Genomic DNA, 21,467 nt, shown 5'->3' on the forward strand with positions numbered 1-21,467 from the left:
GGTCGACCCAGCTCCCGGGCCGTTGACTCGCGTTGCTCCAAAACTTCGCATTCAGAACTACCGAACCGAAATATTCCAACTTCTCTCGTTTTTCTGTGACAGTGCGAGACATTGTGTACATGGACTTCGAGACTTTGCGTTCGTGAACTCACAAGAATGGTGATATAAATAGTTGTATGCGTTGATAAAACTTTTTCGCTGCCTGAACTCTCACAACACGCGAAACGAAGCATCAACTTCTCTCGTTAGCTCAGTGATTGTGCGAGACTTGGTGTTCGTAGTCTTGCACGGATGGTGATACAACTACTTTGATTTACGAATAACTAAACTTTGAGTAGCTTGATGGTAAAGTTGTTAGCAATACAGTGACTGCTGTTCTTAATTAAAAGCCTGATCTGTGATTGGATTGCTTCAAAACGTGATGCTGTGAACTTGAAGCTTCGTGCGTATATCGGAAAAAACAAATCTCCCAAACCAGACAACGATGCCACAGACGACCGGATGATTCACTTTACTGGATGCTTGTGGCCGTAGTGAATCCATATAGTGCAATGATAGCGGTATAACGAACTAGCCACAGCGAAAAAAAAAAAAAAAAAGTGAAAATAAAGAGATGAGGGAAGGAGTGAGGCTCTCCCACGCGGCCACGCTTCCACCTGGCATGTCACTCGGTCAGCTGATCTCCGTGCTCGTGTGGGCCCTCCTCATCTCCACAGGTAAGGCAGGTGTAACGATTATTTATTTATTTATTTTTATTTATTTATTCGTGCTCTTGAGACGACTTTATTTTGATTTATTCTTGCTTTCCTGATGATTTATTTTCACATTGTTCTTTCTCTGCAGACGGATTCATTTCAGTTTCTTTTTTCATCCCCAGACTATTTATTCTTTATTGTGGCTCACTGGACGATTTTATTTATTTTTGTTGTCCAGACGATTTTATTTTTATTTTTGCTCTTCTGGTTTGGAGTTATTTTCTCGCCGGACGATTATATTCTGATTTGTTTTCCAGTCGATTTGAATGTAGATTTTTACTCCAAACGATTTAACTTATATTATTCTTGCTCTCCAGACGATTTTATTCACTTTACTGTAGAATATTCGACCTGTTGGCATGATGTTTTATTCTTGCTCTCCAGACTATTTTATTTTCATTTATTGTTGCTGCAGACGATTTTATTATCATTCGTGCTTCAGACGATTTTTCTTTAATTTATTCGTGCTCCAGACGATTTTGTTTTAATTTATTATTGCTCCAGACGATTTTCCTTTAATTTATTCTTGCTCCAGACGATTTTTCTTTAAGATACTCTTGCTCCAGACGATTTATATCCTTTTATTTTACTCATGCTTCAGATTATTTTACTCTAATTAAATCTTGTTCCAGACGATTTTAACTATTTATTGGCTTTGAACTACACGGGGTAGACAAAGCCTTCAGTAGCTTCTTTACCAGGGACTTTCCAGAGCTGAAGAAAATCGTCAGTCGGTCAGGCAGCAGCGAGAATAAATTAAAATCACGTCCTCAGACTGAAAAGGTTAATCAATGCATAGTGAAAGGAGAGAGAAGACTCCGATTTTGTTCTTAATCTTTTTTCTCTTTTTTGCTTTTTTTTTTTTAACAGTAATTTTTGAAGAACGTGACAAAGAGGGAACGCGTCTGGCTTCTATTATTGCTGACCGCACTTCCTAATCTGGTATGCAGGCTAATCACATCCTGTTCAGAATGGTTCATAAGTACCCGAAGAAATGAGAGAAGAAATAATGAATGAGATGAGAAATTAAATAAGAAATGAGATGAGAAATGAAATAAGAAATGAGACGAGAAAAAGAAATGAAATAAGAAATGCGATGAGAAAAAGAAATGAAATACGAAATGAGAGGAGAAAAAGAAATGAGAAATGAGATAAGAAAAAGAAATGAAATAAGAAATGAGATGAGAAAAAGAAATAAGAAATGAGACGAGAAGAAGAAATGAAATAAGAAATGAAGTGAGAAATGAAATACTTGTCTTCCCTTTCCGTTTGACGTACATACATTTTATTTTCTGTATTCTTATTATCCCCAGACGACTTTATTCATCTTAAAAATAGACCTCTGGTACTGAAGGGGGTAGATTTGTCCTGTGTCTAACCCCTCCAGGTCCAAGTCTGTTCCAAGCTGAATAAAATCGTCTGGAGGTAGCAAGACAAGAACATGGGTCGTCGGGGGGAAGGGGTTTGTGCTTTAGGCATAGGAAATATAGCATCAGATTAATGTGATGTTGATGGTTCTCCCTCCCTCTCTCTCTCTCTCTCTCTCTCTTTTATTTATTTATTTATTTATTTTATCCATTCATTCATTCATTCATTTATTTTAGTTATTTTTTTCCTGTCTCACTCCATCTATAGGTAGGAAAAGGGATTAATATGATGATGATAGATAGATAGAGATAGATAATCCATAATATTACCCATCAGAATAACACTGATATAAAGTATGCAGTCAGTAATATGAAGGACATTTGTTGAAGGTTAGGCCTGTGAGATGAAGTCAGGATTCCGTGGGCCTACAAGGTGTGTGGATGAGTGAATGTGAGGCCCCTTTCAGTGAGTCTCAGTGGGTGAATTCAACCACTTCACTCCAATGCACGGTTTTTTTATTATTATTATTATTATTATTATTATTATTATTGCCCCTTCCCGTGAAATAAATAACTCACAGTCAAATGGCCACCCCTTACGGGATTATGGCGTCTGGCAATAGATAAATAGATTATTGTTGTTACTTTTGTGAGCGTTGTGAAGGGGTTAGAGATGACGTATGCTAGGATATGAGCCAGAGAAATGAGTATGGGTGACATGCTAGAGAGCAACTTAGATGGAGGTGAAGTGAGTTGCCGTGAGTAAAAAGTGACATGTTAGGGTGGGATTTATGTGAACATGAGATAAGTTGACTTAAGTGAAGTGACAAGCAAGGGTGATCTGAAGTGAGTTGACATGAGGAAAAGTGACATGCTAGGTTGATGTGAAGTGAGTTGATATGAACAAAGTTGACATGCTAGGGTGTTGTGAAGTGCGTCGACATAAGCAAAGTTGACATGTAGTGTGTTGTGAAGTGAGTTGACATGAGCAAAGGTGACATGTAGGGTGTTGTGAAGTGAGTTGACATGAGCAAAAGTGATATTCTGTGGTGTCACTCAGTTGACCCAAAAGTGAGTTGACATGACCATCAGGTGAACATGACAGAGGTGACTTAAGTGCTTTGGACTTATTATGTCGAACCTGGAAATCAGTTGAATGTGAGACAAAGTTAAAACAGAGAGAGAGAGAGAGAGAGAGAGAGAGAGAGAGAGAGAGAGAGAGAGACTAAATTTAACAGATAAACTATTCACATCCTTTACAGAGTCTGGCTTCAACACGTCACACAAATTCATTAACATTTAATTCTGTTGTCATGGATATTTATTATTAAACTCCATGCAAACTAACTTATGCATTTTTATTGTTTATATTAGTAGTGTGTGTGTGTGTGTGTGTGTGTGTGTGTGTGTGTGTGTGTGTGTGTGTGTGAGAGAGAGAGAGAGAGAGAGAGAGAGAGAGAGAGAGAGAGAGAGAGAGAGAGAGAGAGAGGGAGAGAGAGAGAGAATTATATTTTCTCCCCTTTCCCCTTGCTCTACCAAAATAGAAAACGCTGGTGTATAGTAACCATTTTTCTCCCCTCCCTGGACACACCTCTCCCCTCTCCCCATCCCTCTCCCTCTCCTTCTCCGTCTCCCTTCTCTCCCTCTCCCTCCACCTTCCCTCTCCCTCTCTTACCCTGTCCAACCCTTGTTCTTTACTCCCCTTTCCTTTACCCCTCTATTTCCATCCCGTCACCGTTCCTTCTCCCCTATTCTCCTTACTCTTCCTTTTCTTCTCTCTTGATTGTCTTCTCTGTTCTTTTTCTCCTTTTTTTCCCTTCCCCTTCTCCTATCCTATCTCCTCATATATTTTGCCTTATATCCCTTTCTCTACTTTCCTCTTCTCCCCTCCTCATCTGTTCTGCCTTGTGTTTCTCTCTCTACTCCCCTCCTCTCCCCTTTCCTCCTCTCCCCTTTACTACCCTTCCTTCTCAACTCTGCTTTCCTTCTGTCCCCTCTAGTCATGCTTTCTTCACCTCCACTTTTCCCTCTCCCCCTTTTCCCCTCCCCACCCCTCCTTTCCCCTTCCACTTTCCCATCCTTGTACTTCTCTCCCCACAGCCCTCTAACTACTCCCTTATCTGGGAGGCTGACAGAGGGACTGATCAAAAATGAATCGCTGAGAGAGAGGTGTAACGAAGCCTTTAGATTAAAACCGAGTAACACAAGTAAACACCCAAGCCCCCTTCTCCTCTCCCCCCTCCCCTCACCCCCCAACGTCTGAAGGGGGGGGGGAACTAATAAAACTCCCAGCAGCACCAAAACACTCAAGGGTAACGAGACGAAATTGTCCTTTAGGATGTGGGGCTGAGGGCGAGTCTGCGTGAGTGTTGGAAGTGTTGCTGCTGCTGTTGTTGTGGTTGACCCGTTTTCTATGCCCGTATCCCGTCTTCTGTTGGGGGAATGGGGGTTGTGTGGGAGGGGGAGGTGTGTTTGTGGTAGGATGTATGTGTGTGTATGTGTGTATCTGTATATCTGTCAATGTCTGTATCTCTGTCTGTCTGTCTGTCTAAATCGCACACACACACACACACACACACACACACACACACACACACACACACACACACACACACACACACACACACACACACACACACACACACACACACACACACACACACACACACACACAGTTTCGATCTTCTGTCTGTCTTATTTCAATCCCCTGTCTAACGTATATAGTCTTTTGTATTTTAGTAATAAGTCGCTTCATGTACACTGTCTTCTTTACTTAGTCTTTTTTGTATACTTTTGCTTCCGCCTGTTCCCTCCGTGTGTGTAAATAGGTCATGTAAATATAGGTCAGTCATATATCGTTGCGAGGCCTGATCCACATTACACAGGTAAAAGACAACGGATTCATTTTTAGATAGGCCTGTTTTTTTTTCATGTTTTGAGCTGTTTACTGATCGGGAGACTTCTGCTTCTCTGTTTTTCCCCTCATCTCCTGTACCCCTCCCCCTCCCCTTCTTGTTGTACCCTTCTCTCACCTTCCTCTCACTCTCCCTCTCATCACTCCCCTTCCTTTCACTCCCCTTCCTCTTCCTCCTTTTTTCCTTGTTTCCCTGCATTTCGCTTCCTCATAACTCTTGCCCTCCTATCCATCCTCTCTTCTCACTCCCGTTCCCTTCACTTCCTTTCCCCTCACTCTCTGGGTTTCTCATCCCTTCCCTTGGTTACATCTTCCGAGCTCTCCCTCCCATCGTTGCCTTTCTCATCCCCTCCTCTCACTCTGCCTCCTTTCATTCTTCTTCTCCATCCTCCCATTTCCTTCATTTTCCATTTCTTGACTTCCCCATCCTTGGCTCCCCATCAACGTCCTCCCATCCCCATCCCTTTCCTTCACTTTCCTTCCCCGTGTTCCTCTTTCCCCCACTCTCCTTCTCTCGGCGCCCGTACCCCTCTGCCCCTCCCCCCCTTCGTCTCTCTAGTAGAAATGTTGTTGTCTGGAAAAAGGATGAAATTGGTGTTAGTTGGACCGTAGAGTTTCATATCTCTGCCGTATAGCTGGAAAACACCCGTCTGTGTCTGTGGACCTCTACGACCAAACCTCCTCCTCAGTGGTGGAGTTACAGCCATACACACTCTTCGTCATCCTCGCCAAATGCATGTCTAAAAGGGACGTCTGTAATGAGAGGAGTAAAGGGAATAGAGAAATGTTGGAATGGCTGTGTTAATCTTATGTGTGATCAGTTTAACATATGCTGCCAACATGTGCAAGCCGACTGCCAAACCCCTTTTAAGTGTCCACCATGACTCCTCTATTTCCTAACCCTATGGTCATAATGCTGAGGCCGTGAGTCGTACTGGACGCTAATTGATATGCTTAAGCAACTCGTGAAATCCACATTAGTTCGATGCCACATGTGTGCGATCATTGAATACCAAAAAATGACTGGGAAAACAACGTGAATTGCAAGCGGATTTTTCAGCAACCATTCTCAAATGCAAATAACGGATACAACATAAACCACAGGGGTAAAATATAAACCACGGGTAAATTTTAAACCAAAGGGGTAAAATATAAACCACTCCTCCTGTACCGTCGCGCTTACCAGTCTCACCTCATGCCGTGACTGTGACTAAGCAGACAGATTACTTGCGGAATCAACTTGTGGAGCGCGCCGATTACGACCAGTAGTCTTGGGGCACACACATATAGGAAGGTAATTAGATAGACAGATCGATAGTAAAGCGCAGGTAGATAGGCAGGAATACAGGTAGGCTTAGATAGACAGGTAAATAGAGAAAAAAACATTACAAAGGCTGGTATAGAAAGATATAGGAAGGCTAGCAAATAAAAGCACGAAATATATTGTTGTACGCATGGATAATGTCGGCCTTTACTGGTTAGTTTCAAAGGGTTACGCCACTAAATACCGGAATATTGCCTCTGTTAGTTTCATTCACGTGCGTGTGTTTGTGTACGCTAAATGACGCACACACGAGCCGCAGAGCATAACAACAATAATGATAACAAAAACAACCACCACTGTTTCTACTCAACATTTCCACCATCATCACCAGTACCATTCATCACCATCACTACCCTCATCACCATCACCACCACTACCATTCATCACCATCACAACAACCACCATCATTGCCACCACCATCACCACTCACCATTACCATCATTACCATCATCATCATCATCACCACTGCAATTCTAATTACCGACCGTCACTACCACAACCACTTCTCGCTATTTCTATCACTCAACGTTATCGCTACCATCTCCATCACCATCTTCACTACCACCCTCAGTATTAGCCAGCATCATCACCATCACCACCATCAAAACAATCACTACCATTACTATCACTGCCACCACCATCACTAGTCATCACCACCACTACCACTATCACCACCACCCATATCACCTCACCCCACCGCCACCACCACCACCAGCACCAGCCATATCACCTCACCCCACCGCCATCACCACCACCACCACCACCACCACCAAGCTAAGCAATAAACCCAGCACACCACAAACAAATGATCAGCACAAAAATAAATGAAAATCGGCGAATATTTTGTAGCGTATTTACCCCTCCTAATTGAAGGGGCCGGTGCTGATGTCTGCTTTGCTGTCTGTGTTGAGATCGGTGTTATAATGTTTGATGGTGTTTGGAAGCCGTGTTTTTTTTTTTTTTTTGGGGGGGTAACCCGGTTTTAACATTACAATTTCCCTCTGTCTCTGTTTCTTTGTGTTTATGTTTGTTTGTATCTCTGTCTGTCTTTCTGTCTCGAAACTGGGCTGTGTTCTATTATTAGGGTACTCTCTCTCTCTCTCTCTCTCACACACACACACACACACACACACACACACACACACACACACACACACACACACACACACACACACACACACACACACACACACACACACACACACACACACACACAACCCAGTGCACATTTTAAGTTTCAAACAGTACCTCCTCTTTTCTTCCTTCACTTTCTGCCTTCTCTCCTTCCTTCCTACTGTCACACTTCCCTCTCTCCCACTCTCTCCGTTCATCCCTCCTTCTCCCTTAGTCCTTCCTCTCTCTTCCCCCTCCACCTTTTCTGTTCTCTCCAGTCTTCCTTTCCTCCTATCTCCTCTTCCTGCTCAGCTTTTTTTTTTTCTCCTTGTTCTCTGGTCAACACTTCCACTTGTTTCCCACGCCTTTCCCTTCCTACATCTTGTTCTCCCTCGTCTTTCCGTCCAGTGTTTCTTTCCTCATTCCCTCTATGTTCAGCCCCTTCCCTCACTCTTCCTTTCATCTTTGTTTCTCCATACATGCTTTCTCATTCCTCCCTCCGCTCAGTCCTCTCCTCTTTTTTTTCCCCTCCATCATCTTCCCTCCCTCTCTCACTCACTCACTCACTCACTCATTTACTCACTCCCTTCCATCCATCCATCCGTCCATCTTCTTCCCTCCCTTCCCTCTATTTCTCCCGCCACCATCTCCTCTCTCTCCCTTTCCCCCTCCTCCTCCACTATCTTTCCCTCCCTGCCATTTAATATTACAAATCGCTGCGTGTGTTGACTGGGAGTGGGAGTGACCTGGTTTCGATTCCATTTACATTGACATCTGATGGGAGTGGGTGAGGGAGTGGGTGGGAGTCGAAGTGGAGTGGTAGTGGAGGGGGAGTGGAGGAAGGAAATGGACTGGAGTGAGGGGAGAGAGAGAGAGAGAGAGAGAGAAATATCTGGACGAGGAAGAATGTGGGTCTGCCATTAGTACTATATCATTAATAATAATACTAATAATCATCATCATGATCATCATCTAATCTAATAATAATAACAATGACGATGATGATGAGAGAGCAGTCATTAAACCTTTACATATTAATATCTATCTATCTATCTATATCTACCTGTCTGTCTATCTATCTGTCTATCTATCTATCTATCTGTCTATCAATCTATGTACAGTATATACTGTATATACAGTATATATATTGTTTATGGGATTTTAAAGATAGTAGCAGTATAGCAATTATCGTAAACCCATCAAACGTTTTGCTGCAAACTTCATTTTGGTGTATTAAGTAAATCGATTCGCTGAAGACAGTATAAAATAAGATCATGTGCCTATTAAGTGGTTATTAAGAGGAGGTAGCAGTTTAGTGAGATTTTTTTTTTCCCCTTTTTTTATCTTCCGTCCGACGTTTCGATTCAGTTCAGGAAAAGTGTTTTGTAAAGAACTGGGTAATAATAATAATAATGATAATGATAATAATAATAATAATAATAATAATAAATAAATTCCACCAAAGTAACAAGTTCCATGTAAAGCTTCATCCATCCCAACAATAAACATGGGGTGAACGTGGAGCGGCATTGCAGATAAGCAGAGCAGTAAACGGAGGGAGGCGATAAGTGTGTTTGCCCCCGACTCATCAACACGAGGGCCACACGGCAAACACACATCAAAGCACACCAGGCCTACACACTTGCATTTAAAAGGCTCATCAAACACACCTGCATTTAAAAGGTTCATCAATGCCGACACACCTGCATTTAAAAGGCTCATCGAACACCTACATTTAAAAGGCTCATCAAAGACCTACACACCTGCACTTAAAAAGCTCGTCAAAGGCCTACACACCTGCGTTTAAAACGCTCATCAAACTCACCTCCATTTAAAAAGCTCATCAAAGGCCGACACACCGGCATTTAAAAGGCTTATCAAAGGTCTACACACCGGCATTTAAAAGGCTCATCAAAGGTCTACACACCTGCATTTAAAAGGCTCATCAAAGGTCTACACACCTGCATTTAAAGGCTCATCAATGACCGACACTTTCGCCGACCATCGCTAGTACTATAAGCACGTGAAGGAAATGGACTGCCCCCTCCCCACCCATGAGCTCAGTAAGTGGTTAAAGTCCTTGCGTACGAAGTGGTCTTATTAGGTTTCATTCACGTTTTATGTAGCCTAGCCCCGCACCCCTACGCCCCGGAGGGAGTAAATTGAGATGTATATATGCTTTTTATATACTCATTCCTTTCCCAGATCGGTAAATAATAGTTCTGATGCAAATAATTCCCACCTTGCAATACAGTGGAACCTCTCCCATTTTGGCCAGACGTTGCAATAATTGGGTTAATCAGGAACCAGTCAGATATTGGCGTCCCTGTCCCTTCTTCTGACAAGGTGCTGTGTACTGCCGAAGAACGGAGGGGTGGAGAGAGGGAGGCTGGGGTGGGGAGGAGTCGTAGGAGAAAGGTAAGAGTGAAGGGAGGGGGAGCGAGGGGAGATGGGAAAGGTGAGGCAATGTATTGATAGGAAGGCAGAGACGAGGGAAGGGTTGGGAAATTAGGTAAGGGTGCGAGAAGCGTAGGTGGGTAGGAGGAAGGGAGGGAGGGGAAGCCTAGGAGAGAGGTAGGGATGAGTGAGGGGTTGGGGGGAAAGTGGGGGGGAGGAAAGATGGGGAGCTGTGAGGCAAGGCTCTGATAGGATGATACAGATGAAGGAAGGAGTGGAAATAGTGGTGGGATGGACGAAAGAATTGGAAGGGAGATAGGGATGAGGCTTGGGGTGAGGGAATGGGTAGGAAGGGAGAGAGAAGGAGGGGAGAAGATTGGAAGGGAGCTGAGGAAATAGATGGGAAGGTAAACTAGGAAGGAGTGAATCAAGCCATTGGAAGGGAGTTAGGGTTAAAGGTAGGAGATGGGAAGGAGGGAAGGGAAGGAAAGGATTGGGAAAATGTGGAAGGATGAGCGACAACGGTACAGGGGAGCTTTGGGTCAGGGAAAACCGGCGAGGGTAAGTGCGGAAAAGTAGGTGTGAGAGGTACAGTAGGTAGAGGCAAGGGAGGAAAAGTAAGTAGGTTATGGGTGAGAGAGAGAGAGAATATGTGCAGGATGAGGTGAGAAATGATAGGAGAGGAAGGGAAGGGAGGAGGTAGGAATGGTGAAGTGTGGGGCTGAGTGGGAAAGCCGAGGAAAGAAAGGGATGTTGAAAAGAAATGAGAGGGTAAGGGTGAATAAGATGGGTGGGGGAGAAGGTGTAAGGGAGAGGATGTAAAAATGAGGGGGAAAAATGAGGGAGAAGGAAGGAAGAGAACTGGAGGGAAGGAAAATGGAGGGGAGACAGAAATGAGAAAGACGGGAATGTAGAAAATGATGATTGCAGTGAGGGAAGATGGGGATATGGAAAATGAGAGACGAGGGAGGGATGAAGGAACGAGAGGGTGAAGGAAATGGAAAAGGGGAGGGGTGAAGGAAGGTGAGAGAGAGTGTCAGGGTGAGATAATTTTTACACTCAGGCCTGTTAGCCATTCACCTCTTCCATCTCTCTCTCTCTCTCTCTCTCTCTCTCTCTCACACACACACACACACACACACACACACACACACACACAATTTTGTTCCATACCTACCTGATAGTCTTACCTCTTATCTGGGTTGTCAGACTTGATCCCCACGTGTCTCTCCTTTAGGCCTTTGTGAAAACGTGACCTGCAGTTATTTTAGACATTTTGAGTGTGTGTGTGTGTGTGTGTTTCATATGAAAATTCTCTTCTTTTCTTTTTTTCCTCTGACTTTTTCCCCTTTCTGTTCATTTTTTTTTTCTCATCTCTCTCTCTCTCTCTCTCTCTCTCTCTCTCTCTCTCTCTCTCTCTCTCTCACTCACTCACTCTCTCTCTCTCACTCTCACTCTCACTCTCTCTCTCTCTCTCTCTCTCTCTCTCGCAGCACACCCTAAAACATTCCATAACATCCAGATTCCTATCATAAACCAAGGCACTTTGATCACAGCGAATCCCTTGCCTCTCCTTTTAATGAGCTTAATCTCGTTTCTCATTTACTGTGATTACTGAGATCTTGCCTGGCCCGTCCTCCTCATAGTTCCATTATTCATTATTCTTGTCGTAGTTAACAAGATGAAGTTTATATTGCCTGGTTTAACTCATTTACTGCAGTGATGTTATTATTATTATTATTATTATTATTATTATTATTTTTATTATTATTATTGTTGTTGCTGTTGTTATTATTATTCCCTTTTTTTGCTGCATTGTTTCATTGTCCGGTTATATAAACATCCGTCATCTTCCTCTCTGTTCCCCAAAAGGAGGATGGTGGGCTGCAGGAGAGGTACAGTTTCATCCTGCAGTCCACTGGGTTCACGTGTCACATGAACCTGGGGCCACAACAACAAGAATAATAAGGGAAATACGTCATCGGATTATAAGGTTAATTTTCTCACGATGCAGTTACTAGGATCAGGTTTAATTACTATCCTCCTTTGAAGTATTCTCCTAATTGCTAATATTTCATGGATGCAGAAGCTTTTTTCTTGATATAAATGTTAAGTTGCACGTTAATGGAAATATGTTCTTATTATGGAAAGGTATATATAACGAGGGAGATTTTTTTTTATTATTATGGAAAGGTATATGTAACGATGGAGATTTTTTTTTCTTTCGTTATCCTGACAAGTAAGCCATTATGAGGGTCTTTGATATGGTGTTGGGCGATAGATAGATGGAGAAATAGACTGATATAGATAAGGCATACCGGACATAAATTCGTATAAGGACTACATACTTTTAAAATAACATGCGTGGGCAGTAAAAGTAGATACTGTTATAGGATGATGATGACGATGATGATGATGATGATGATGATGATTATTTGGAGATTAAGATGTAGAGGGGGGAAAAGCGAGGGAGGAAAACTGAGGCCTGGCATGAAACAGGTTAAAGAGCAGTGAGGGAGCGGCAGTGTAGAGAAAGACCGAGAGGAATACAAGGGAATACAAAGGAGGAATACAAGGGACAGCAAGTAATAACAGAGCTACAGGTTCCTTCGAGGCTGTTTATTGTAGGGTCGGTTATAACAAAGCTGACTGTTCGGTGTTAAAGACAAGGTTATCAAAGCAGGAAGGTGGAGAGGGGAGGGAGAAAGAGTATGGTAGAGGGAGGGAGAGGAGGAGGAGGAGGAGAGGGAAAGGAAACTGATAGAGAGGAAGCTGGAGAGAGAAGTGAAGAGAAAGGCAGAGGGAGGGAGAAGAAAGGGAAGTGGAGGGAGGGAGGGAGGGAGGAGGAGGAGATGGATGGAAACAGGCTGGGGACGAGAATGGTGGAGTGAGTGAGGAAAAGGTAAGGTGGAAGGACGCGGTGTGTGTGTGTGTGTGTGTGTGTGTGTGTGTGTGTGTGTTGTACGCCTTATTTCTTGCACACCAACCATTTAAAAAAAACAGACATTTATTTCTAGGAGGGGCTCACCAAATTGTGGGGTTAATAAGAAAGAACACGGGAGTCTGGCTGAGGAGGAGGTGTGGAGGTTGGGGGTTGGGGTTGGGGGGGTTTGTGAGGGGGGGAGCGTTTAGAGAGACAGCAAGTTCAGCATCAATTTTCTTTCGTATATTAATTTGCAGTAGTAAATCTCCAATCTTGGCGGCCTGAAGTGAGATACTGAAATATGAACTTTATAATGTTTCGCAGGGTATTGCAGTTATCAATAAATAGGTCGGAGTAAAAAGCAAAATTAATTAGTAGTTGTTATCAGTGGTTGCCCCTCGTGACGTCACTGCAAGCTCCGCCCACCCCCTCAACCCCCGCCACATCACACATGGAGACCCCGCAGGAGGGGATGCACGTGCTCCTTAGTTTTTCTGGTTTTGTGGTGTTTTGCGGCCTTTTTTTTTTGAGCTGTTCTGACGGTTTGCGGGGAAAACAGGACGAATAATACATCGGTGAGTGACGAATATTATCCCCGGGAGTGTGTGAGACGAGTGGAAGGGCATCAAAACTACAATCATGTTAAGGTGAGGTAAAGCAGCCAGTCATTCGATGTGAGAAGTGTATTTCCTTACATTGTCCTGTATCTCGTGAATCTCATCAGTATCATTACATTTCTCGTCGTGTTCATAAATTTTAGCATCTGTAACTTTCACGAGTCTGGTTTTATTTCGTGTGAAGGATGGTTGGACGGCAGAAAGATACAGTAGAAATTGGAAGTTTATCAGGCAGCCATGTTTCCGGGATCGTATAGACCACTCGAGAAACATGACGTAATTTTTGAGTTATTACTAGGAGCGCTTTAGAAGTAGATGCGCAGAGAAGGGTGATTTAGGGATTTTTCTGGGAGATTTCAAGAGGATGATAATGAGTAGATGGAGGAGGATACGTGAGGAGAGGATGATGATGGAAGGAGACGTTCGTGGGGGTAGGAAGGTAACAAGACCCTACTAATGAAATACTGACCCGTCACACACACACACACACACACACACACACACACACACACACACACACACACACACACACACACACACACACACAACGAGCAAAAAGATAACCACAGCTCCTCTAGAAGAGCATAACATAATATCAGGCCAACATTAACGAAACACAGCCTTAACGCAACCATCTGAACCATCTGACCTTTACCCCCCCCCCCAATAACCAGGCCCAGGTAACGAATGATTGGACCCCAGCGCACGCCATACCCTCATGACGCCTGGCAAAAACCTCCCATCCACTCTCTCGTTACCTCGCTTGCCGGAGGAACGAACGCATAGGAGCTGCTTTGGCTTTCTGTGGAGGCGTTGTGATAGGTATTTTCTTATGATACGTGGACCGGGAAAGGCTGAATGATGGCAGGTATAATCAGCATAGGTATTTTCGTCCTACAGGTGGACTGGGAAAGGCTGAATGATAAGTATAATCTCTTTCTTATTTGGTTTGCTTGCTACCTCCAGAAGATAATGTCTTGAGTGACGGGGTTAACAAGTCTCCATCAACCTCTTCACACTGATTTCTCTTCCTAAGCTTAATTAAGTCGTTCAGAGGTAATAAGAATAAAGTTAAAAGTACATCCTCAGTCTGAAGGGGTTGGTTGTTTGTGAGTAGGGATGGGAAACGTGATGAAACACACTCCGTACACATTCCTAGGGTGCGTTTCGGTACATCCTGTCATTAATATCCACATCCTGTCAGTTATCTCTACATCTTATCAGTAATCTCCACATCCTGTCAGTAATCTTCGCATCCTATCAGTAATCTCCGCATCCTAGAAGTAATCTCCACTTCCTGTCAGTAATCTCCACATCTGATCAGTACTAATATCCTATCAGTAATCCCCACATCCTGTCAGTAATCCCCACATCCTATCAGTAATCCCCACATCCTATCAGTAATCATCACATCCTGTCAGTAATCTCCACATCCTGTCAGTAATCTCCACATCTTATCAGTACTAACATCCTATCAGTAAACTCCACATCCTATCAGTAATCTCCACTTCCAGTCAGTAATCTCCACATCCCGTCAGTAATCTCACATCCTGTCAGTAATCTCCACACTATCAGTAATCTCCGCATCCTAGAAGTAATATCCACTTCCTGTCAGTAACCTCCACATCTTATCAGTACTAGCATCGTATCAGTAATCCCCACATCCTATCTATAATCTCCACGTCCTGTCAGTAATCTCCGCATCCTTGAAGTAATTTCCACTTCCTATCAGTAATCTCCACGTCTTATCAGTACAAATATCCTATCAGTAATCTCCACATCCTGTCAGTAATCTGGCAGTAGCAAGATTAAAAAAAAGTTAACCTGATAGAAAGAATTAATGGCATGGGATAGGAAACGCACTGAAACGCACTCGAAAACGCACTCGAGAATCCACTGAAACACCCGAAAACGCGCTGAAACGCACTGAAAAGCACAGTGAAACTCGAAAACTCACTGAAACGCACTCGCAAACGCACTGAAACGCACTCGCAAACGCACTTTAACGCACTCCAGATCCAACAAAAGGTGCGTTTCAGGACGTCCTCTATCAATAACAAGCGAGCGTAGGCCAGGAGGCGAAAAAGTGCGTGGGGGGGGGGGGACATCAAGCGAAATTGTCGATACTCACTTTTCCCGGACGATGCTTCAAAAAAACAAGGACGATGTCAATTGAAATGCCCAATAATTCCAAGGTCCTTAACGCTCACCGGAATGCTGGCGTTCGCTCGGGTAAATTGGCGATAAGTTTTCCGGAGTGGGGGGTGTAATAGGTTCAAGGGATGAGCGATGGAGAGGGGTGACAAAAATTCTGGGCCGGGGTTCGCGTCTCTAAAGGGATCTAAGCTGAACCAGTTTGTCGGGGTGAGTGGGTTGGTGGGGAGGGGGGGTTAGAAGTATAGCCAAGAGAGGTTTTATAGTGTGTGTGTGTGTGTGTGTGTGTGTGTGTTGTATGGAAAAAGCAGGAACCCAGGGCCTGAGAGGGGAGCATTTAGGAATGTATCGGTTTGTTTTTATACATTTTAATGTTGAAAGAAAGAACCCACGGCTTAAAACCAACCAAGTTCGTTCCTTCCAAATTAAATTGAACAAGGAAGAAAGGTACATTGGGTAGTTTTAAGCGATCCAGCTGTGTGGTACCCGGAAGTAGGAATAAGCAGCCATATTTATTCACATTCAGTATCTTCCTTGTCGTGTGAAATGATTTACAGCAAAACAGTTAAAATTGATTCACAACCAGGACCTGCTTGTGTGTGGTTTACCCCAGACGCATCCCGTTTTGCCAGTACGACGGCGAATCATTCCCTTAAACAAACACTTCATTCCAATCAGCTGTTCCATACACGCCTCTCCACCTCCTGGATACTCTAACCTATGTGATCCAAAATATCTTTCACGCTGTCCTCCCACCTTCACCTTGGCCTCCTCCTTCCCCTCACTCCCACTGCTTCTGATCTGCACATCGTCTTTATCAGTGTCTCATTACCCAGTCTCTCCATATGGCCATACCACTTTAACACACCCTGGGCTGCCCTTTCCAGCATGCTACCCCTTGCTCCCACCTCTCTCTTACAGTGTCCCTTCATAACCAGTCAGACCATGCTACTCCAGATATAGACCTCAGGCACTTTATTCCAACACATTCACACTTTTCTAGTCCCTAACATTCGTATCACACATCTCACATTCATATAGCACACTCGACGCCACTTTGCCAGAACAGATAATATTTTCTTCGACGTATTACTCAGCGTCCTTTAATGCATATCTCCCTTCTACCGTAATGGCCAGGGAGAACTCTTAAGAAACATTATCGCAGACTACAACCGTCGAATTAGTACTTTAGGTCTCTATTTTAGTTCTAGATACGATTAGAGTGGGGTAAATGGACTCTCCTAGTTCTTTATGTTACTGACATGGAAAGCACTTAAATTCTCGCTGCGTAGTTATACTCTTTTCCCTGTAAGTTGGCTTAGATTGCTGTTGTCTTGCAGTTTATTACACGTTGCTAAATGGGAGAATAAACCGTAGTGGAACTCTGGATCCTTTCCTTAGCACCTATTCGTGACTAGCATCCCCTTGTGTTAAGCTGTTTATTACAGCTCAGAATTTAAGATGGAGAGATGGCAGTTATAGACCGAACTAGAGTGAAATGAGCATAACAGATAAAGATACCCAGACTTCCGCCTCATGACTCGTGTTTACATCTTTAGAGCCATAAAGTCGCCTCTCTTGTGTGTGTTCTTGTCGATGCGGACCGGTGTACAAAGAAAACACTCACCCTTGTATCTCGTGGCTCAGCATCTTTAAACTAATATCATAAAGTCGCGTTTCTTATGTGTTTTTGTCAATGTGAACCGAAGTTTACAAAAAAGAAAGTAGAAAACAAGCATCTCGTGGCTCTGCATTTTAAAATCAGTATAAAGTGTTTTTGTTAATATTAATCGCATCTTAAAAAAATATTATCATGGCTCAGTATCTTCAAACTGATGGCATAAAATCGGCTTCCTTTGTGTGTGTGTGTGTGTGTGTGTGTGTGTGTGTGTGTTTTATGTAGACCGCAACTTACAATAGGCAAATAAATAGTAAATAAATAAAAAAATTAACATATAACCATGTATCTCATAAAGTGTTTGTGTGTTTTTGTTAATGTGAACCGCACTCTGCAATAAATAAATAAATAAATAAAATAAATGCTTAACGTTGTATCTCATAAATAAGTAAAATAAATACTTAACGTTGTATCTCATGGCAAAGCATTTTTAAAACCAGTATCACAAAGTCTCGTTTCTTGTGTGTTTTTGTTAATGTGAACCGCTTAGTGGGAGGTTCCGCGTTACTAGCACTGAGATCACGCGAGGGCGGCATTTGCAGGGCCCCGCAGCCATAAGTCAGGGGCCCAAACACACCCCAGGGGCACCGCTAATGTTCGCCCCTCTGTCTTGCCACGACCAGCACAGATTCCACGCTTCCAGACGCCTTAATTGTGCTGCGTTGCGTGCGAATGGAGTGCGTGATTTGTTGCGTGCGAATGGAGTGGGTGATGTGTGTGTTGTTTGTGTATGTTCTCCGTTGCAGGGTTGATAGGAGACAGAGCAGCATGAGCGTTGCAGAAATGGGTATTATTTTGTCCCATCCTTCTTCACTGCTCTATACGTTTTTGGCGTGTGTGTGTGTGTGTGTGTGTGTGTGAGAGAGAGAGAGAGAGAGAGAGAGAGAGAGAGTTTTGTCGCATCCCTCTTCACTTCTCAGCATTTTTTCTACCTTGTAACTCAGCTGTCTCTTATCGCATCTTCTCTTATCGGTACCTGCTGTTCTCTTTACTACTTTAATTATCGACAAACGCGCCCCCGAGACCGGGCCAATGTCTGCCTCTCTGTCTAACCACTACCAGCAGAGATAAACACGCTCCCGGATGCCCTAATTACCTTCGTTGCTTGCGAATGGAGAGAGAATTTATAATCTGATATCTGCGCAGTTCGAAAGCATAATTGATATAATATTTGAGCTCTCCTAAAAATAAATGAAGAAAGAAAAAACGCTGACTTACCTGTGTGTGTGTGTGTGTGTGTGTGTGTGTGTGTGTGTGTGTGTGTGTGTTTGCAACCTTAACGTCATATGTAGAGAGTGACAGGGATAATTTTCTATTCATTAACATTGATATATCACGATTACTATCATAGGTTATTCGTGTCACTAATGTACCAGCTAATGACCCCGAGTGTAGTAATGGTTCGCTGCTGAAATGAATAGACGTTATTGATGAGCCTGCAGGTGTAGTTTTAGCATACGTATTCTGAAGCGTGTTAATTTCAGAGATGTAGTTTATTTAGTCTGAAGTCAGGCATCAAGGCGGTGTAATTTAGAATGAAGGAATTAGATATGATGTTAACGCTTGAGCCTCTTGAAAATATGACGCATTTTTACTATTACTACTACTACTGTTACTCTACTACTACTACTACTACTACTGTTACTAGGATTATTATTATTATTATTATTATTATTATTATTATTATTTAGTTTATTCTCGTTACCTCCAGACGATTTAGTTAGCTCTACAGAAATCATTTGTGCGGACGGGGTTAGATACGGTCTCCATTAACCTCTTCACAATCTAGTTTTTCTTATAAAGCTGAATAAAATCGTCTGGAAGAAAAAAAAATTAGAAGTAGGTCATCGTGGTGAAGGAGCTAATATTGAGCAGGAGAGGCTGTCCGGGGGATGATGGAAACCCTCAACTTTCGTACAGAGAGAGAGAGAGAGAGAGAGAGAGAGAGATGTATGTTAACAGTAAAGAAAGGTAAGGAGAGAATGAAAGCCTTTCCATCTCTGCGTGCCACCAGCCTCCCCCATTTTTCTTCTCTCCACCATCTCCTCTACCTCTCCACCAACATCCCTCTTCCCCCACCATTTCCTCGACCTATCCACTACCACCACTTTTCTTTTCCGCCGGCACCTCTCCTTTCCACCATTTCCACCACACTTCCCTACCTTTCTGCCACCAACTTATCTCTCCACCACCATCACTCTTGTTCTCTCCTCCACCGGGCATTCTCCTCCAGACCATTATCTCTCCACCACCGCCTGTCCTGCTTCCCACCACCACCTCGTCTTTTCCTCCCCCATTTCATCCACCTCTCCACCACTCTTCCCCTCCACCATCCCTCACCACCACCCTCTTCTCCACCCTTTTCTTACCTCTTCACCTTCTTCCAACTTTACTCCCCCTCGTGTACATTTCCATGGTTAAGTTCTAAGCCCGTGTTAGACTGGTGACCACGCCAAATTATTTAGTTGGCTGAATAGTTAATGCCGCTCGAGCAGGGGTGATGGTATGCCTGCTTGTTTACACGATCAGATTACGAGCCCTTTCAGGTCAGCTGTGGGTCGACATTCATCTTTTATCATCCTACAGACATCTCTATCCAGTGGCTTCCCCTGTTAGTGTTGCAGGCTAACCACTGTCACTCTGAGGACGAATTGTACGAGTTAAAGCAGACAGCAACAGACCTCTTAGTCCTTTCGCGGCTGTTTGGTAGAGGGAAGGTGTTAACGAACAGAACTATTTTATCAGTCAAAAACAAAAGTGACAGCCTGTAAAGTGACAATATGTAGAGTGACTGTGATGTATCTTTTTATCCCAATTGATTTCTTGTTAAAGTCTGAAGATTTTTTTTTTTTTTTTTTGGGGGGGGGATTAATGGGAAATTCTCGTATGGAAGGGTTTTCAAAAATGTGCTAAAAATGAACGCCCTGTCGTCAACCTAGCGTGTCGCCCCAGCCCCGCCCTTCGCCAGTGAGGTGACACGCGCTCAGTATATATATGGTGGGCTTTACTTTTTGGGGAGAGTTCTGGCAATTTTGGGAGAGTTCTGGCGATTTGGGGCGAGTTTTTGGCGATTTTGGGAGAGTTCTGGCGATTTTGGAATAGTTCTTGGGCGATGTTCGGATTTTTTTTTTTTTTTTTTTTTGGGGGGGGGGGGGGAGTTTTGGGAGTACCGGGGTTATCCAATGGTGCACTGGTTAGCACATCCAGGTGACGAGTGGAAGGACTCCAGTTTGATTTTCAGACCGATCAGACTTGCAGACATGGTTTGTTTCTCACTGGTCCCTGTTCACCCACCAGTAGCACAGTTAGGGACCTAGATGGAAATCTACTTCGGGTCGTATTCTAGGGGAAAATTGAGACTTGGAAAAAATCGATTATCAACTTTATTGTTCCTCGTTGACATTAATGTTTTATTTTTCGCACTGGGGGGAGTACCTTACAGTTGCGTTCAGTAGTCCCTTTACACGTCTGGGTTTCCGAAATAATAATGGCATAGGAGGCTTCGTTGCACCGCGTCCTTAGCGATTTATTCTACATGAGAAGATTATAGGAAGAAGAAATCGCTAAGGAGAAATTGTTACGTAATCTTCAACCACTCTTAGAATACAACCCACCTTTCCGGATCCTGCCTTCATCCCTCCCTTCTTATCCCCTGTTTCATCCCCTTCACAGTAAAATCCCTCTCCCTGTCTTCCATTCTTCTCCATCCTTTACTTCTACCCATCTGTCTTCTTTCTTCCTTTCATTTCCTCCCTTCCTTCCTTCTTTCTTCACCTCCCCTGCTTTACCCTCTTACTTTTTCTCTAAATTTTCCCTTTGCCCCATCATTCCTTTAACTACCCTCACCCTTTCCCCTTTAACCACCCCTCCCCAATGTCGACCCCCCTCCCCACTCCGAACCCCCTCTCCATATCCCTGTTATTACCTTTTTTCCTCATTCTGTGCCTCTCCCTCCCATTCCTACTGCTCCTTACCTTACTTTGGCTTCTCATCCTGGTCTCTCTTCGCCGTTTCTCTACCTTACCATCATCTACCCCTCCACACATCCCCCCATCTCCCAATTCACACGCACCACCCCCACACCCCCTCTGAATTAGCCCCAAACACGTAATAATTCCATTCTCTTCTCCCTAACCTTTACTCATTCACTTCTCTTTCCCCCCCCCCCGCCTTTCCTCACCCACCCTCCCCATCCCCCATTTCACCCTCCACCACCCCCACACCC

At 43.6% G+C, this 21,467-nt stretch overlaps 1 protein-coding gene across 1 annotated transcript in view; it reads left to right on the forward strand.

Moving 5' to 3' along the window:
- Positions 1-613: 613 nt before the first annotated feature.
- The window catches only part of LOC145413275 (cell adhesion molecule Dscam2-like), a 700,221-nt gene continuing 679,367 nt past the window's right edge, over positions 614-21,467 (forward strand). The window contains exon 1 of the mRNA XM_080283003.1: positions 614-716. Within this exon, the coding sequence (XP_080139129.1) occupies positions 614-716 (103 nt within the window). The remainder of the gene's footprint in view (positions 717-21,467) is intronic.

The sequence above is a fragment of the Coenobita brevimanus genome, chromosome 95, assembly GCF_032717465.1.
Source record: "Coenobita brevimanus isolate Jiangsu-jjx chromosome 95, ASM3271746v2, whole genome shotgun sequence".
Lineage (NCBI taxonomy): Eukaryota > Metazoa > Arthropoda > Malacostraca > Decapoda > Coenobitidae > Coenobita > Coenobita brevimanus.